The 14,380-nt window shown below is 34.4% G+C and overlaps 1 protein-coding gene across 1 annotated transcript in view; it reads right to left on the reverse strand.

Annotated features, from left to right (window-relative positions):
- Window positions 1–1,685: 1,685 nt before the first annotated feature.
- Window positions 1,686–14,380, reverse strand: part of LOC148954093 (uncharacterized) — a 15,655-nt gene continuing 2,960 nt past the window's right edge. Inside the window, exons 2-3 of the mRNA XM_089086131.1 lie at window positions 8,947–9,280; window positions 1,686–2,892 (exon numbers count right to left, since the gene is read on the reverse strand). Of these exons, the coding sequence (XP_088942257.1) occupies window positions 1,909–2,892; window positions 8,947–9,280 (1,318 nt within the window). The 3' untranslated portion in view covers window positions 1,686–1,908. The remainder of the gene's footprint in view (window positions 2,893–8,946; window positions 9,281–14,380) is intronic.

Here is a 14,380-nt window from a genome sequence, read left to right on the forward strand (position 1 = left end):
CATGATATTACAGGGATTCTCACTTGAAATTTTTTGCAGGTCTGACTGCAAAGAGAATTTTTCACTAAGTGGAGTATTTGCAGTATAAGAGAAGAAGTTTGAAATGTTAAGGGTAATGTTTTTTTTTTTTTAGTCTTCGTTTTTATTTCATTTTTGCGTTTTGTACCCTTTTTGTAAATGGCTCATGTTACTTCACTGTTAGACTTAAAATAAACAATTTTTCTCATTCATCTCTGCTTTGTGTTTTTATTATCCAGTTTATTTTCTTTCTTTTTTAAACTTCTACTAGCTTTAACTACTTCTAATTTTTTTGACATGTTTACTTTTTTTTATCTAATACCGTCATATTTGTTTCTTACTGTGTTTATTTTTCTGTTTGACTCTGAAATTTGACTTCAGCTCATCTTCTGAGTCATTTTTTGGAAGTAAGCCTTTCTATCGTCTTATTTTTCCAGATTTTTCCTGTATCCGTAGCATAAAAATCCCCTGTGATGTTAAACCTCGTGATTCTGATTTGGGAATTCTTGGTAATTCAGAAGAGACTAGTCATTTTTCCTCGGGCCAAAAACTTGTTACAAAAAAGTAAAATGTTATTTCAAAATCAAAAATTATGAAAATTTCGCAAAATAGCCTCAAACTCTTAAATATATCTTTGGGATCACCATGACAAAAACCATATTTTTTTTTTCACATTTAACCCCTTATAAAAAAAAAATCGGTTTGCTCGCTTCAGAAAGACTCAACAAGTAGCAGCGAAACTCATAGTTCAAGTTTGATGAATGAAGGATGACAAATGTTCTCTGAATATTTAGTCGTCTCTGAATGAGTTGAGAAAAGGTCACAAGAAAAGATTAAAAACAATTTGAACTTGATAGAAGAGGCAAAGACTGAACCTTTGAATTAATTAGGGTGAAGAAGGAGCACATACACATATTTTGGCCTCGGAAAGAGTCGCAAAAATTATTAGGAGTAGCAGCAGTAGTATTTATTGATATACGCTTGGTCACTGAAAGCCACTCGGCAGATCAAGAAAAAACTTGTGAAGCAAGCTTAATGTCACAAGCTCACACATCTAATCCCCAATTTTCCCCATACATTTGCTAGTTTACCCCAAAAGAATATTCTTGTGGCTGTATAAAGTTAATAGAAAAAGTCTGAAAGTATGTGATGGCAAAATAAAGGTAAAAATAAAATACTTGACTTTACAGTCCCTACGACCCTACCGGATATGCTGATATCCGTTTCTTAGCCTTTCAGCCAGTAAGTGCGATGGTTGATTGGGGGCTTGCCATTCTGCGCTTTCACACACCCTTCCTGCTTACCTTATCCGGATTCGTCCAATACCAATTTGGAGCTGGGTCAATTCTAGCTAAGCTTGTAGTCAGACCAATGACTCTAATTCCAAACCAAATAATCAGCGACACGAGGACTCGAACCCACCTTCCGAATGATAAAAAACTTTGTTTTAATTTTAATGCAAGTTTACAAAGATAGTCCCTTAAGTATGTAAAGTTAAAATGAAAATTACTTTTTTTGATAACAAAAAGTTCGTTTCTTAGTTTAAAATAATATTTTCCAGACTAAAATTAGCAGCCTAGCATCATCTTTGCAGATACCGAGAAAATAGTCTTAATGAGATAACACACTTGAGAAAATTCTTCCTTTACCTTAAATCTCTGTTCAAATTTCACTTTGTCCTTTATTATAACGAAAATGCTTATTACAAGAGTTCAGTTGGACTGACTGTTCTAAAAAGATCTTAAAATAATTTTAAGCAAAGGAAAAGGAAAACGTCAGATAAAAGTATTTTGTCAAATAATCAACTTAAAACACCGAAATGACAACTCCACACATAATTGCACGGACTACAAAAAAAAAATCTAGGCACTAAAACACGGCACTTGTCAACTACCTTTTTTGAAGGTTCTGTTGCATTGCAACAAACCGTTCATTAAATTGCATCCTCACTGCGTCACTTTGAAACATATCTTTATACACTTGAACAATGGCTGGGTTGTGCACCACTGGTAAGCTCATACGCAACATTTGTAAATAATTTGGAGGAAGTCCGGGTCGAAGAATAAGTCCTGGAGCGAAAGGTACAACCGGGGTACTTAAAGGTTGATAGGGCAGCCTATGATTCGGTATTATACGCTCTTCAAATTTAGGCGGCTGCGCACTCGCAATTGGGTAGATCGTTATTGCTTTCTTTTTAGTCAAATCCAGAACTTCTGGCATTTCTCCAAAATAATTTGTTTCCCCTTTTGATCTGTGAACACCATTTTTCTCGGGTATTTGAACTGGCTTAACCTCAACTTTAAGATCCGGACGGTTCAGTAGCATATTCACATTCGAGATCAATTCACTTGCCTCTTTTTGAGTTTTTTCAATACTAATCAGCGGTGGAACTGGCCTCTTCTCCGGTTTCTTAGTCACGACAGGTGTTATTGAGAATCCACTTCCTAAATTCTTCAAATACGGCATGGATACCTTGGAATTACCACCCCCCGCAGATAAAAGCCCTGTCCTCGAATCAAACACTGCTCCCGTTTTAGTTTCCACTTTAGCACGTTTGGGCGGTCTATCGAGCTCAGTAGATACTCGTTGCGACGATTTTTGAATATCTAAAGATATCTGTTTCACAGGTTTTTCAATTTCTAAAGTTTTCTTATGTAAATTCTCAAGGGCAGATCGGCCATCAATACCAGTAGAGATCTTTGTTCCGTCAGCAGCCACTATGGAAATGTTTAGCTCAGACAGCGTTTTCAGAGCAGGCAGAATGTCAGCCGGTAAATTCTGATGAACACCAGGACGAGGTACGTGCACATGACTAGTTGCTTTTACAGCTATTGGCTTAAAACTCGTAAAACTTGGACCAGCCAACTGCACAACCTGCAAAATAATACGGTCCTAAATATTCACTCATTATATCTATTGCTTCTAATTCACTTTTAGAGTTACATTGTAAATACTCCAAAGATACAAGTGCGAACCCCTTACTTAAGCATATTATTGTAGATACGCGCAAGTATGATCCTAAGCAGGGGGAGGGGGAGTTACATGATGTTTTTGAAGTGGTAATGGAAAAAAAAAAACTTTAACCAAAACTTCTTTTTTTTCGAATTCCAAAGAGACCTTACCCTTCATCTAAGTAAGCTATAATATTCACGCCCAGTTAGATTTTTCGAATATGACAAAAAAGAAAATAAAACTTATACGTTTTAAGAATCTTTTCTGGAAATGGTTTATCTTTTCTTGTCACTGAAAAGTGTAATTCGCTTTTGATGATGCTTTTAATGCTTTGAAGGAGACGGCTGGAGGTGGGAGCCCCCGTCCCTCTATCCCACGCTATGCCACCACACGTCCTAAATGAGCTGATAACATTTCTAGGATCTACCAATCAATGCAAAACAACCTTAGAGTAGATGATTTTGAATAGCTTGCTTTCAAAAGTGGAAAGGCGGACTGAACACACTTATGCACACCTTGACAGATTTCAACATACAAATAGCCCCTTTCAGGCACAGAGGTCATCAGCACTTAGAAACAACAGTTCATAACAATATCAGGTGTTCACGTTAAAGAATACACAAGCATACTCGCATTAATTTTCCCAGAGATTGATGGAATCATGCATAATTTTCTACGGTGAGAGAGGGGATGAAGTTTCCAGAAAAGTGGTTTCCACCACAAAAGAATCATGTTTTTTCTTACAAAATATTTTAATAAATAAAAATTTTATATGTAAATATAAGAAAAAAATTTAATGAAATTAATTCAATTAAAATTTTATAAGTTAAATTAAAAAAAATTTTTTTTTTAATATTTATTACTCTTACTCTCCATTACTTATCAGTAATATATTTATTACTTATCAGCACGTAATAACAACATTAAATAGCAATATTAGGGGTTCACGTTGAAGAATAGACAAGCATACCCGCATTGAATTTCCAAGAGAATCGCGCAATTCTGCATTATTTTCTACGGTGGGGAGGGGGCAATGTTTCCAAGAAACGGGTCTTACCAGAAAAGCATCATGTTTTTTTCTAACGTTGGAATATTTATCACTCTTTCTATATTTTCTTTTTTCAGGAATATACAAATGTGCCTTTTCAGGCACAGAGGTCATCAATATTTGAAAACAACAGTTAATAGCAATATCCAGGGTTTGCGTTGAAGAATATACAGGCATACCCGCAATATATTTCCCAGAGAATGGTGCTATCATGCATAATTTTCAACAATGGGAGAGGAAGCGAAGTTTCCAAAAAAAAGTTTTACAAGAAAAGCATCATATTATTTCTAACAAAATACTTTAAAATATTTAAAAATTTTAATATTACAAAAAATTAATTAACTTTTTTGTAATATTTATCACTCTATATTTTCGGTTTTTCAGGAATATACATGTCAAATAAAAAAAAAAAATTACATTTGTCACCATCTATCATAACAGTTAGCCTATAATTTGCAAAGCCTTATTTTAACAAATTTTCTTTTTATTGAAATACTTGAATCCTTGCAACAAGCAATTGACTAGAGACATACATGCCAAATAACATTATTTGCCTTTCGCTTAAAATTTAAGAGATTTGTAGACAAGGTGGCAATGTAGACATTGCAGCATACTATGTAATAGAAGTAATCCTAGCAAAAGAAGCAATTTTTTGGGAATAAAAAAGCTTGGAAGGTTGGCCATATCACGACATATTTTTCTCCATGTTCGCGTATTTGTCGTTTTCTGTGACTTAAGGATGTATTGAGACGTTTGTTCTAGTTTTGAAAAAAAAAATAACATACGTAACTACATGTTAAATTTTTTCATTAAAAAAGTACTAATTGAGTTTTCAATGCATTATTTTTTTTTTTTTTTGTTAATTCCAAAAAAAGTGCAAATGCATATATGAGATGAAGACACTGGGAATAAAATCTCTATCTCTTATTTCTTCCCCTCTTTTATCTCAGGCAAGAAGGACATTACAATTAGGAAAATGCTATATTTTTCTTATTCATTACGGACCATTTATTATGACGTAGAGCATTGTGGGCGGAGGGTTTTATTTTTTGTAGAAGAGTAATGCCGAAGCAAACTTTTGGTTTAAATCTATTCCCTCTCCCTCTCTCTCTCTCTCTCTCTCTATCTTTCTCGCTCTCTCTCTCTCTCTCTGTCTCTCTCTTTCTCTCGCTGTCTCTCTATCGCTCAATCTCAATTTCTATATGTATATATATAGCTCTATCTCTCTTTCTCTCTCTCTCCCTCTCTCTCTCTCTCTCTCTCTCTCTGTCTATCTCTCTCTCTATCTCTATCTCTCTCTCTCTCTCTCTTTCTCTCTATCTCTATCTCTCTCTCTCTCTATCAATAAAAATCTCAATATATAAAAATCACTAACTCTATCTCTATATTTCTGTATCTCTCTGTTTTTCTCTATCTCTCTTTCTCTATCTCTCTCTTTCTCTCTCTCTCTCTATATCTCTCTCTCTCTCTTTCTATCTCTCTCTCTTTATATCTCTCTCTTTATATCTATCTCTCTATATCTCTCTCTCTCTTTATCATTATCTATCTTTATCTCTCTCTCGCTTTATCTCTCTCTCTCTTTATATCTCTCTCTTTATCTATCTCTATCTATATATCTCTCTCTCTCTTTATATCTCTCTATCTCTCTTTATCTCTATCTCTATCTATATCTCTCTCTCTCTATCTCTCTCTCTATTTCTCTCTCTCTCTCTCTGTTTCTCTCTCTCTCTTTTTATATATCTCTCTCTCTTTATCTCTCTCTCTCTCTATCTTTCTCTCTCTCTTATCACTCTCTCTCTCTATATCTCTCTCTCTATATATCTCTCTCTCTCTATCTATATCTCTCACTCTCTATATCTCTCTCTATCTATATCTCTCTCTCTCTTTATCTCTCTCTCTCTTTATATATCTCTATCTCTTTATCTCTCTCTCTCTATCTCTCTCTCTCTATTTATCTCTCTCTCTCTTTATCTCTCTCTCTCTCTCTTTCTCTCTCTTTATCTCTCTCTCTCTCTTCTATCTTTCTCTCTCTATATCTCTCTCTCTTTATCTCTCTCTCTCTTTATATCTCTCTCTTTTTATCTCTCTCTCTCTTTATCTCTCTCTCTCTTTCTCTATCTCTCTCTCTATCTATCTCTCTCTCTCTTTATATCTCTCTCTCTTTCTCTCTCTCTCTCTCTCTCTCTCTCTCTCTCTCTCTCTCTCTCTCTCTCTCTCTCTCTCTCTCTCTCTCTCTCTCTCTCTCTCTCTCTCTCTCTCTCTCTCTCTCTCTCTCTCTCTCTCTCTCTCTCTCTCTCTCTCTCTCTCTCTCTCTCTCTCTCTTCTTTTTTTTTTTTTAGTGGTTGCAGGTTGTAAAAGAGAGGCGAGATGCACTTTATGCACTTCCAAGACATCTGAACTTCAGAAGTTACTTTGGAATTTGCTTAACCATAAGCTTGCGAAACTCGCCTGGTTTAAACTTCTAAAACTTTTAAACTTCCTTTAAAAGACAGATAATCTAGACTTATATATGTAGCTTACCAGAAGCAATTGCAAGCATGCTGCATACTTTTAAGGTAAAGCAAAGTAAAAAGCGGGCAAAGCCTAGCTAACACAGGAGCATATGAATTTAAGCATAAACCATGAATTTATAAACCATACATATGAATCTAAGCATAAAGTTCCTCTACCGTAAAAATTCTTGGTCTTAACCCCACTATGACCAGAAATAAAACACTGTACACAACTGTGAACCTGACCTCGACTATTACGACGCCAAGACCAAATTGTTAATGTTCGACGATTTTGGCTAATGTTTTAATATTTTGTCTGATGCTTATTACTCTTTGAGGATTTTCGTTAATGACTCAAGATTTTGACTAGTGTTTGAAAATCCTGTCTAATGTATTCAGTATTCGAAAATTTTGAATAAGAGTAACATTGGGTTAAAGACAAAAGAATGACTTCGCCAAAAGGACACAACAAATATGTATTCCTTTTTTCAACTGTTCAAGCTTCAGCACACTAGCTTAGCTTTACACTTTCGTTCAGAAAATTTAGGTAAGATGAAAATAGACTTGAGCTTTTGATTGAAATATGGATTCTAATAACTAAAGTTAAGCATGCTTTTTATGTTTCTAGTTCCATTGGGTAACAATGCTACCTTATTGGCTTCTAGTAGTTTTTAGTCCTCTTCAACTCATCTCATAGGGCTTGACTACCCACGTATGAACATACGTGGGAAAGGGTAGTTTTTTTTATTTTTTTAGAAATTAGAGGATTGCAGCCGTCTATCATCAGGCTTTTCGAGCCTTAATCGGGCGGTTGTGTGTATGTATATTTTATTTTGTAATTATTTGTAAATTAAAAAAACAAACAATGAAATTCTTACTTTACAATATAACATCATGTTTCTATTAATAATATTATCAGATTTTATTCCATTGTTGTCCAAAGTTATAAATCATTTTTAAAAAATACTTTTGTCCAGAATCTTTTGCACTCACTTGGCGGAGTGGTTTTCAAAGATCAAGAATGCGGTAAACCCATTTTAACAAAGAAGACATAACGCATCACAAAATGATAAACCACGAAAAAACGGATTATTTAGGGCTACATTTGGGACCGTTATAATTCAGGAGGGGCGGGGGTGCATTGACAGAAAATGAAATATATACCAGAAAAGTATAAAATACGGAATTTCGCTTTCATAGTTATAAACAGCATAAATATTTTCCGCCACAATGCAAAATTCAGCACAATTAAAGAGAGAATTTGTAAATTAGGAAAAAAAATCCCTGGCTTCAAGGCCATATAAAGGAGGAGAGGGGTTACCAGGTTTGAACCCCCCCCCCCCCAAAATTTTTTTACGGCTCGTAAAAAGTAAAAAAATGCATATAAATAAACTCTTGATGCATTCTGTAGTTTTACCAGTAACCCTCCCCCCCCGAAAAATATAGTCCCCCGAACAAAAATCCTGGATATGTCCTTACCTGGCTTTGAATAATTTTTCTTAGTCCTATGGGTCAAATACCTTCAGCGGAAAAAAAACATCAAAATGTTAACAAACAAACTCAGAGCAGCAAGCAAAGACTCGATTAAAAACATTGACAATTAAACTGACGATGCAAACCTTAACTTTATTAGGCTTTAACAAGGCCTTTATTAGGCCTTAACTTTAACAAGCCTTGACAAGCCTTAAATTGTCAATTGCATTGACAATTAAACTGACGATGACAAGGATCTCCTTAGCAATTAAATCAAGCAATTCTTATCATTTAATCCAAGAAATCAGCTGTATATCTAAAAAAGTTGCAAGTTACAATCAAGGCCGTATCCAACATTTTTGTTGGGAGGGGGGGGGGTACTAAAAAGAACTTTAAAAAAGGCATCAAAATTTTTTTTTATGCATTTTTGTTACTTCTTTACGCGTCGCACTAACATTTCGGAAAGGGGACAACCGGGGTAGCCGTCCCCCCCCCCCCCGCTATAGACACGGCCAGAGCTATAACTTCCAAGTTTAATTGGAGATTAACAACACGAAAAAAATACATGTTGTTTCTTAATCGATGTTGTTTTTGATTAATAAAAGAAAGGTCTCTTTTCCATCTTTAAGACAAGACAGACATTTCCAAAATTTAACCTATTTTTGCATCTGAGAAAAAAAAATATAACACATTAAAAAATAGCAAAAATATTTCTAAAACAGGTAGGATTTTAAACTAAAAAACTAATCCCTGCATCATTTTGTACGTTTTAGCTGTTTAAGAAAGGTTGCGTAGTCTAAAAAATTGTTTATTAAGGATTATTGAGACCCAGCGAAGCTATAGGAAAGCGGATTGGATCAATTGATCGAGGATGTTAAATTACCAATATCACTTGAACAAAAGCGTCACATAACACCTTTGGAATTACTACACCCCAAATCCAGGACACACCCAAACAGTTACCTGTTCCTTTGGTACGGTTATAGCCGTATTGGAGCTCCCATTAGCTGTTTTAAGAGATGTTTCTAGGAAACCTCTGTTAGCAGTCTTAGGTGATGTTTCTACTGGAGTCCCATCGATTGGTTTAGGAATTTCTTTCACAGCCTTTTCTCCCAATTGAGTGCTTTGCTTTATCTGAGGTGTACTGGGGTGTATCTGGGGTGTACTATCAATTTCATCAATATTTACTTTAGCAGCTGAGCAACTCGTTTCTGTCTCTTGCTCAAGATTTTCTTTCTCCAATTTGGTTGGATTTTTATTTTTCCTTCTTTGTTTTCGACCTCCGAGATATGGACTGCTATTGCGCGTTGATCAGATTGATAGTTGAGGACCATTTGCAGTTGAGTTTCCGTTCTATAGAAAACGGCTTTCAAACTAAAGAGCATTCAACTACGAAGCACATATAAAGGCAATGCACATTCAAAAAAAAGAGTAATGCAAGCAATGACTAAATAAAAAAAAATATATAATAAATTGAACAATAGAATAAATAAAACAATAATAATAAGTAATAAACTATTAACCAAAAGAATGGGACAACTTATTAGATTTGGATCTCCGGCGATATGTATTGGAAAGACAGGGGTTAAAAACTCCTAGAGCCACTTAAAGTGTATGCGTCTGGCGACTTTACTAAATAAGTAGAAATTTGAAAGAAAATTAGATATTTGAAATGGTTAATGTACAGTAGAACATGAATTAATTAAAATCAAAATCAAGTCTGAACAAAGTAGGCCTAGGTTAGCTTAGAAAATATTGTCAGGTTCAGTAGGCTATTTAACTACAAGCTCGTGGGCCTTTTGGAGATAAAATTATATTTTCTTTATCCTCACCAGCATTTTAAACTAAGTAAAAGATCAGTAAGCAGCGGTTTTGAGTCAAAATAATCAAAGGCTAGATGGGGTTGGTGATTCTTCTTTTAAACACTAGCGCCAGTGTCCACTCTTACAAGTTCCCCTACTCTATATGAAACTGTATCTGAACAGAGTTGCCAAACAATTTATCAAATTAGCTTAAACAAAACGCCCATTTATTTCTATGTTTTTTAAAACGATGTTTCATCTCAGCTCAAATGTGATTTCTAAGAATTTTCTTAATTTGCAACGCTGAAATTTTAAATTTGGATTCTGATTTTAAATCAAATTCAGGATCTGTCCCAGATACGAGCATGATTGCCACTTTTTTGACAAGGCTAGAACAAATGTGTCCATTTAGTTTGATTCGATTTCTTTTCCTTTTCTTTTCTTTATTCTGATGCTTTAAATTCTGGATTCCGATTCTGTTTCTGAATTTAATCCTGAACCTATTCTAATAATAACAAGGGTGTAACCTTTTCTGACAAAAATTATTATTTTTCGAAACCAGACTATTCGAACTGTAATTTGATCTGTCTGGCCTTTCGTTTGTTCTGGTTTAAATTCGATTCTTATGCATTTTTAGATCCACAACACTTCAATTCTCCTTAAAGACTTTTGTCAAAAAGCTTTAAAAAGTCAAAAATCTTTTTGGCATTTAAGGTTAGGGTGGCATATCACATCTCAGCCATCTTTAGGAACAGACACAATAGTTTGCTTGTTTTTTTTTTTTTCACATAGTTCGCCTTTTTTTATTTGCGCTTTTACCGCTCACGGATAATTTAAAAATATCAGTTCATTTTGAGGACACACCCAGGCCACCTAAGCAGGTCATTCATGATGTACCAGACAAATTTTCCAATTGAGGAGAAGGAGGAGGGGGTATTTGGACCAAATTTTCTTTTAAGCATTTGGTTTACTAAAATGGGATAGAACCACTCCATCCATAAACAGAATCAGTAGGCCCCTTATCTTTTATACCAGCAAAGAGAAAAAAAATAGTTTGTCAACTAACTAGTTACTAACTAATGACTTACAAACAGCCAAAGAAGTTCTAAAAAAAATAATATATTTTTTAAATTATACATATCAAGAAAAGAAAAAGTTGAAAACTTCCAAATCAGCATGTTCTATTTTTCTATCTTTAAAGTATTAACTTTAGTTTCTTTGTTAGTTTTACACCATATCTGTCAGGCAAGTATGTAAAGTCTTTTTTTAGAAGCAGGGGGACCAATTCGTCGAAACATAAAAACGAGTGAAGTAAATGACATTCGTAGGAAAACATGATGAAAGATTAGCCCCCCCCGTCCCCCAAACGTACTTCCTTGTTATGTAAAACTATTAATCGCAGTAGTTAGGCAATTGTATAGACAAATTCAAAATTACTGATAAACATGTTTTTGGGACTTAAACATAAACTCCAATTGGGCAAGGGGTACTTATCCACATGCCAAGAATGCTAGACTCCCCTCTGCAATAGATAGTCTTTCCAGTCCAATCCGCGGAAGGTAAGTAGTTACATTGAAAAATTCAAAATTAATGAGCATCAGGTGTTTGGGACTTTAAGATAGTCTAAAATTGAGCAAGGGGTACTTGTCCCCACGCCAAGATTTCTAGACTCCCCCCTGCAATAGTTGTTCTTTACATTAGTAACCGCAGAAGTGAAGTAATTTTATATAAAAATTCAAAATTAATGAGCATCGTGTGTTTGGTTGTTAAAAATAAGTTAAAAGTTTGTCCCCACACCTAAATTTCTTGCCTCCCTCCTTCATTTGCTGAAAAAAAAACCTTTATCTGGTTTTTACACTATTAATAGTAGTAGTTAATTAATTATAAAAAAAAATTCAAAAGCAATGAGCAGCAGGTTTTTGGGAGCTTAGTATAAGTTAAAATTGGGCAAGGGGTACTTGTTTACATGCCAGGAATTCGAGACTCCCCTCTACAAGAGTTGTTATTTCAATGATTAATATCATTAGTTCAGTAGTTATATAGACAAATTAAAAATTAATGAGCATCAGGTGCTTGGGTTTTAAAAATAAGTTAAAATTGGGCAAGGGGTGTTTGTCCCCACACCTAGATTTCTTGCCTCCCCCCTGCATTTGCTGAAAAAAAAACCTTTCTCTGGTATTTCCACTATTAATCGTAGTAGTTAAGTAATTTTATTGACAAATTCAAAATCAATGAGCAGCGGGTGTTTGGGTGTTAAAAATAAGATAAAAGTTTGTCCCCACGCCTAGATTTCTTGGCTCCCCCCCGCTTTTGCTGAAAAAAACCTTTCTCTGGTATTTACGCTATTAATCGTGGTAGTTAATCAAATGTATAAACAAATTGAAAATTAATGAGCATCAGGTGTTTGATTGTTAAATATAAGTTAACATTGGGCAAGGGGTGTTTTTCCCCACACCTAGAGTTATTGTCTCCCCCCTGATTTTGCTGAAAAAAAACCTGGACCTGTAAGTCTAGACTTAATAACGTTAGAATCTCAATTTTAAAAAAAGAATCAAAATTAATTAGCATAATTCTTTTTGTTTTTTTACATTTACTCACATTGGGCAAGGGGTGTTTGTTACCTAAAAAGGAGATATAGCGTCACAACGTCATTTGCTGAAAAAAAACCTTTCTCTGGTATTTCCACTATTAATCATGGTAGTTAATTAATTTTATTGACAAATTCAAAAGTAATGAGTAGCAGTTGTTTGTGTGTTAAATATAAGTTAACATTGGGCAAGGGGTGTTTGTCCCCACACCTAGATTTCTTGCCTCCCACCTGCATTTGCTGAAAAAAAACCTTTATATTGTATTTCCACTATTAATAGGAGTAGTTAATTAATTTTATTTAAAAATTCAAAATTAATTATCATAAGGTTTTTGTGTGTTAAATATAATCTAAAATTGGGCAAGGGGTGTTTGTCCCCACACCTAGATTTCTTGCCTCCCCCCTACATTTGTTGAAAAAAAACCTTTCTCTGGTATTTCCACTATTAATCGTAGTAGTTACGTAATTTTATTGACAAATTCAAAATTAATGAGCATCTGGTGTTTGTGTGTTAAATAAAATCTAAAATTGGTCAAGGGGTGTCTGTCCCCACGACTATATTTCTTGCCTCCCACCTACTTTTGTTGAAAAAAAACCTTTCTATGGTAATTCAACTATTAATAGAAGTAGTTAAGTAATTTTATTGACAAATTCGAAATTAATGAGCAGCAGGTGTTTTGGTGTTAAATAAAAGCTAAAATTGGGCAAGGGGTATCTTTTCCTACACCTATATTTCTTGCCTCCCCCTGCATCTGTTGAAAAAAAACCTGTATCTGGTATTTCCGCTATTAATCATGGTACTTAAGTAATTTTATTGACAAATTAAAAAGTAATGAGCATCAGGTTTTTGGGTGTTAAATACATGTTAACATTGGGCAAGGGATGTTTTTCCCCACAACTATATTTCTTGCCTTCCCCCCTCAATTGCTGAAAAAAAAACCTTTCCCTGGTATTTACACTATTAATAATGGTAGTTAAGCAATTGTATAGACAAATTCAAAATCAATGAGCAAAAGGTGTTTGGGTGTTAAACATAAGCTCAAGTTGGGCAAGGGGTACTTTTTCACACGCCAGGATTGCTAGACTCCCCTCTGAAAGAGTTGTACTTTAAATTATAATCAGCGGAAGTTCATTAATTTTCTATACAACTTAATAAACAATGAGCATCAGGTTTTTTGGAGTTAAAATTAATTTACTATATGGAAAGTAGTACGTTTTCCCCTGCCAAGAAGTCTTGCCTCCCCCTGCAATATATAGTCTTTACACTATTAATCGTAGTAGTTCAGTAATTTAATAGACAAATTAAAAATTAATGAGAAGCAGGAGTTTGGGTGTTAAATATAATCTAAAATTGGGCAAGGGGTGTTTGTCCCCACACCTAGATTTCTTGACTCCCCCCTGCAATAGCTGGTATTTCCAGTATTAATCGCAGTAGTTAAGTATTTTTATTGACAAATTCAAAATTAATGAGCATCAGGTGTTTTGGTGTTAAATAAAATTTAAAATTGGGCAAGGGGTGTTTGTCCCCATACCTGTATTTCTTGACTTCCACCTACATTTGTTGAAAAAAAACCTTTCTCTGGTATTTCCACTATTAATCGAAGTAGTTAAGTAATTTTAATGACAGATTCAAAATAAATGAGCATCAGTATTTTTGGTGTTAAATAACAGCTAAAATTGGGCAAGGGGTGTCTTTACCCACGCCTATATTTCTTGACTCCCCCCTGCATTTGCTGAAAAAACCTTTATCTGTATTTCCACTATTAATCACATTACTTTATTGATTATAAATAACGATTCAAAAGTAATGATCATCTGTTGTTTTAGTGTTAAAAAAATGTTAACATTGGGCAAGGGATGTTTGTCCTCAAACCTAGAGTTCTTGCCTCCCCCCGTCAATAGCTGAAAAAAAAACCTTTCTCTGTATTTCAACTATTAATCGTAGAAGTTAAGTAATTTTATTAACAAATTCAAAATTAATGAGCAGCAGGTGTTTGGGTGTTAAATA

Source organism: Artemia sp. Qi Xiang Cuo, chromosome 3 (assembly GCF_049724085.1).
Source record: "Artemia sp. Qi Xiang Cuo chromosome 3, ASM4972408v1, whole genome shotgun sequence".
Classification (NCBI taxonomy): Eukaryota; Metazoa; Arthropoda; class Branchiopoda; order Anostraca; family Artemiidae; genus Artemia; species Artemia sp. Qi Xiang Cuo.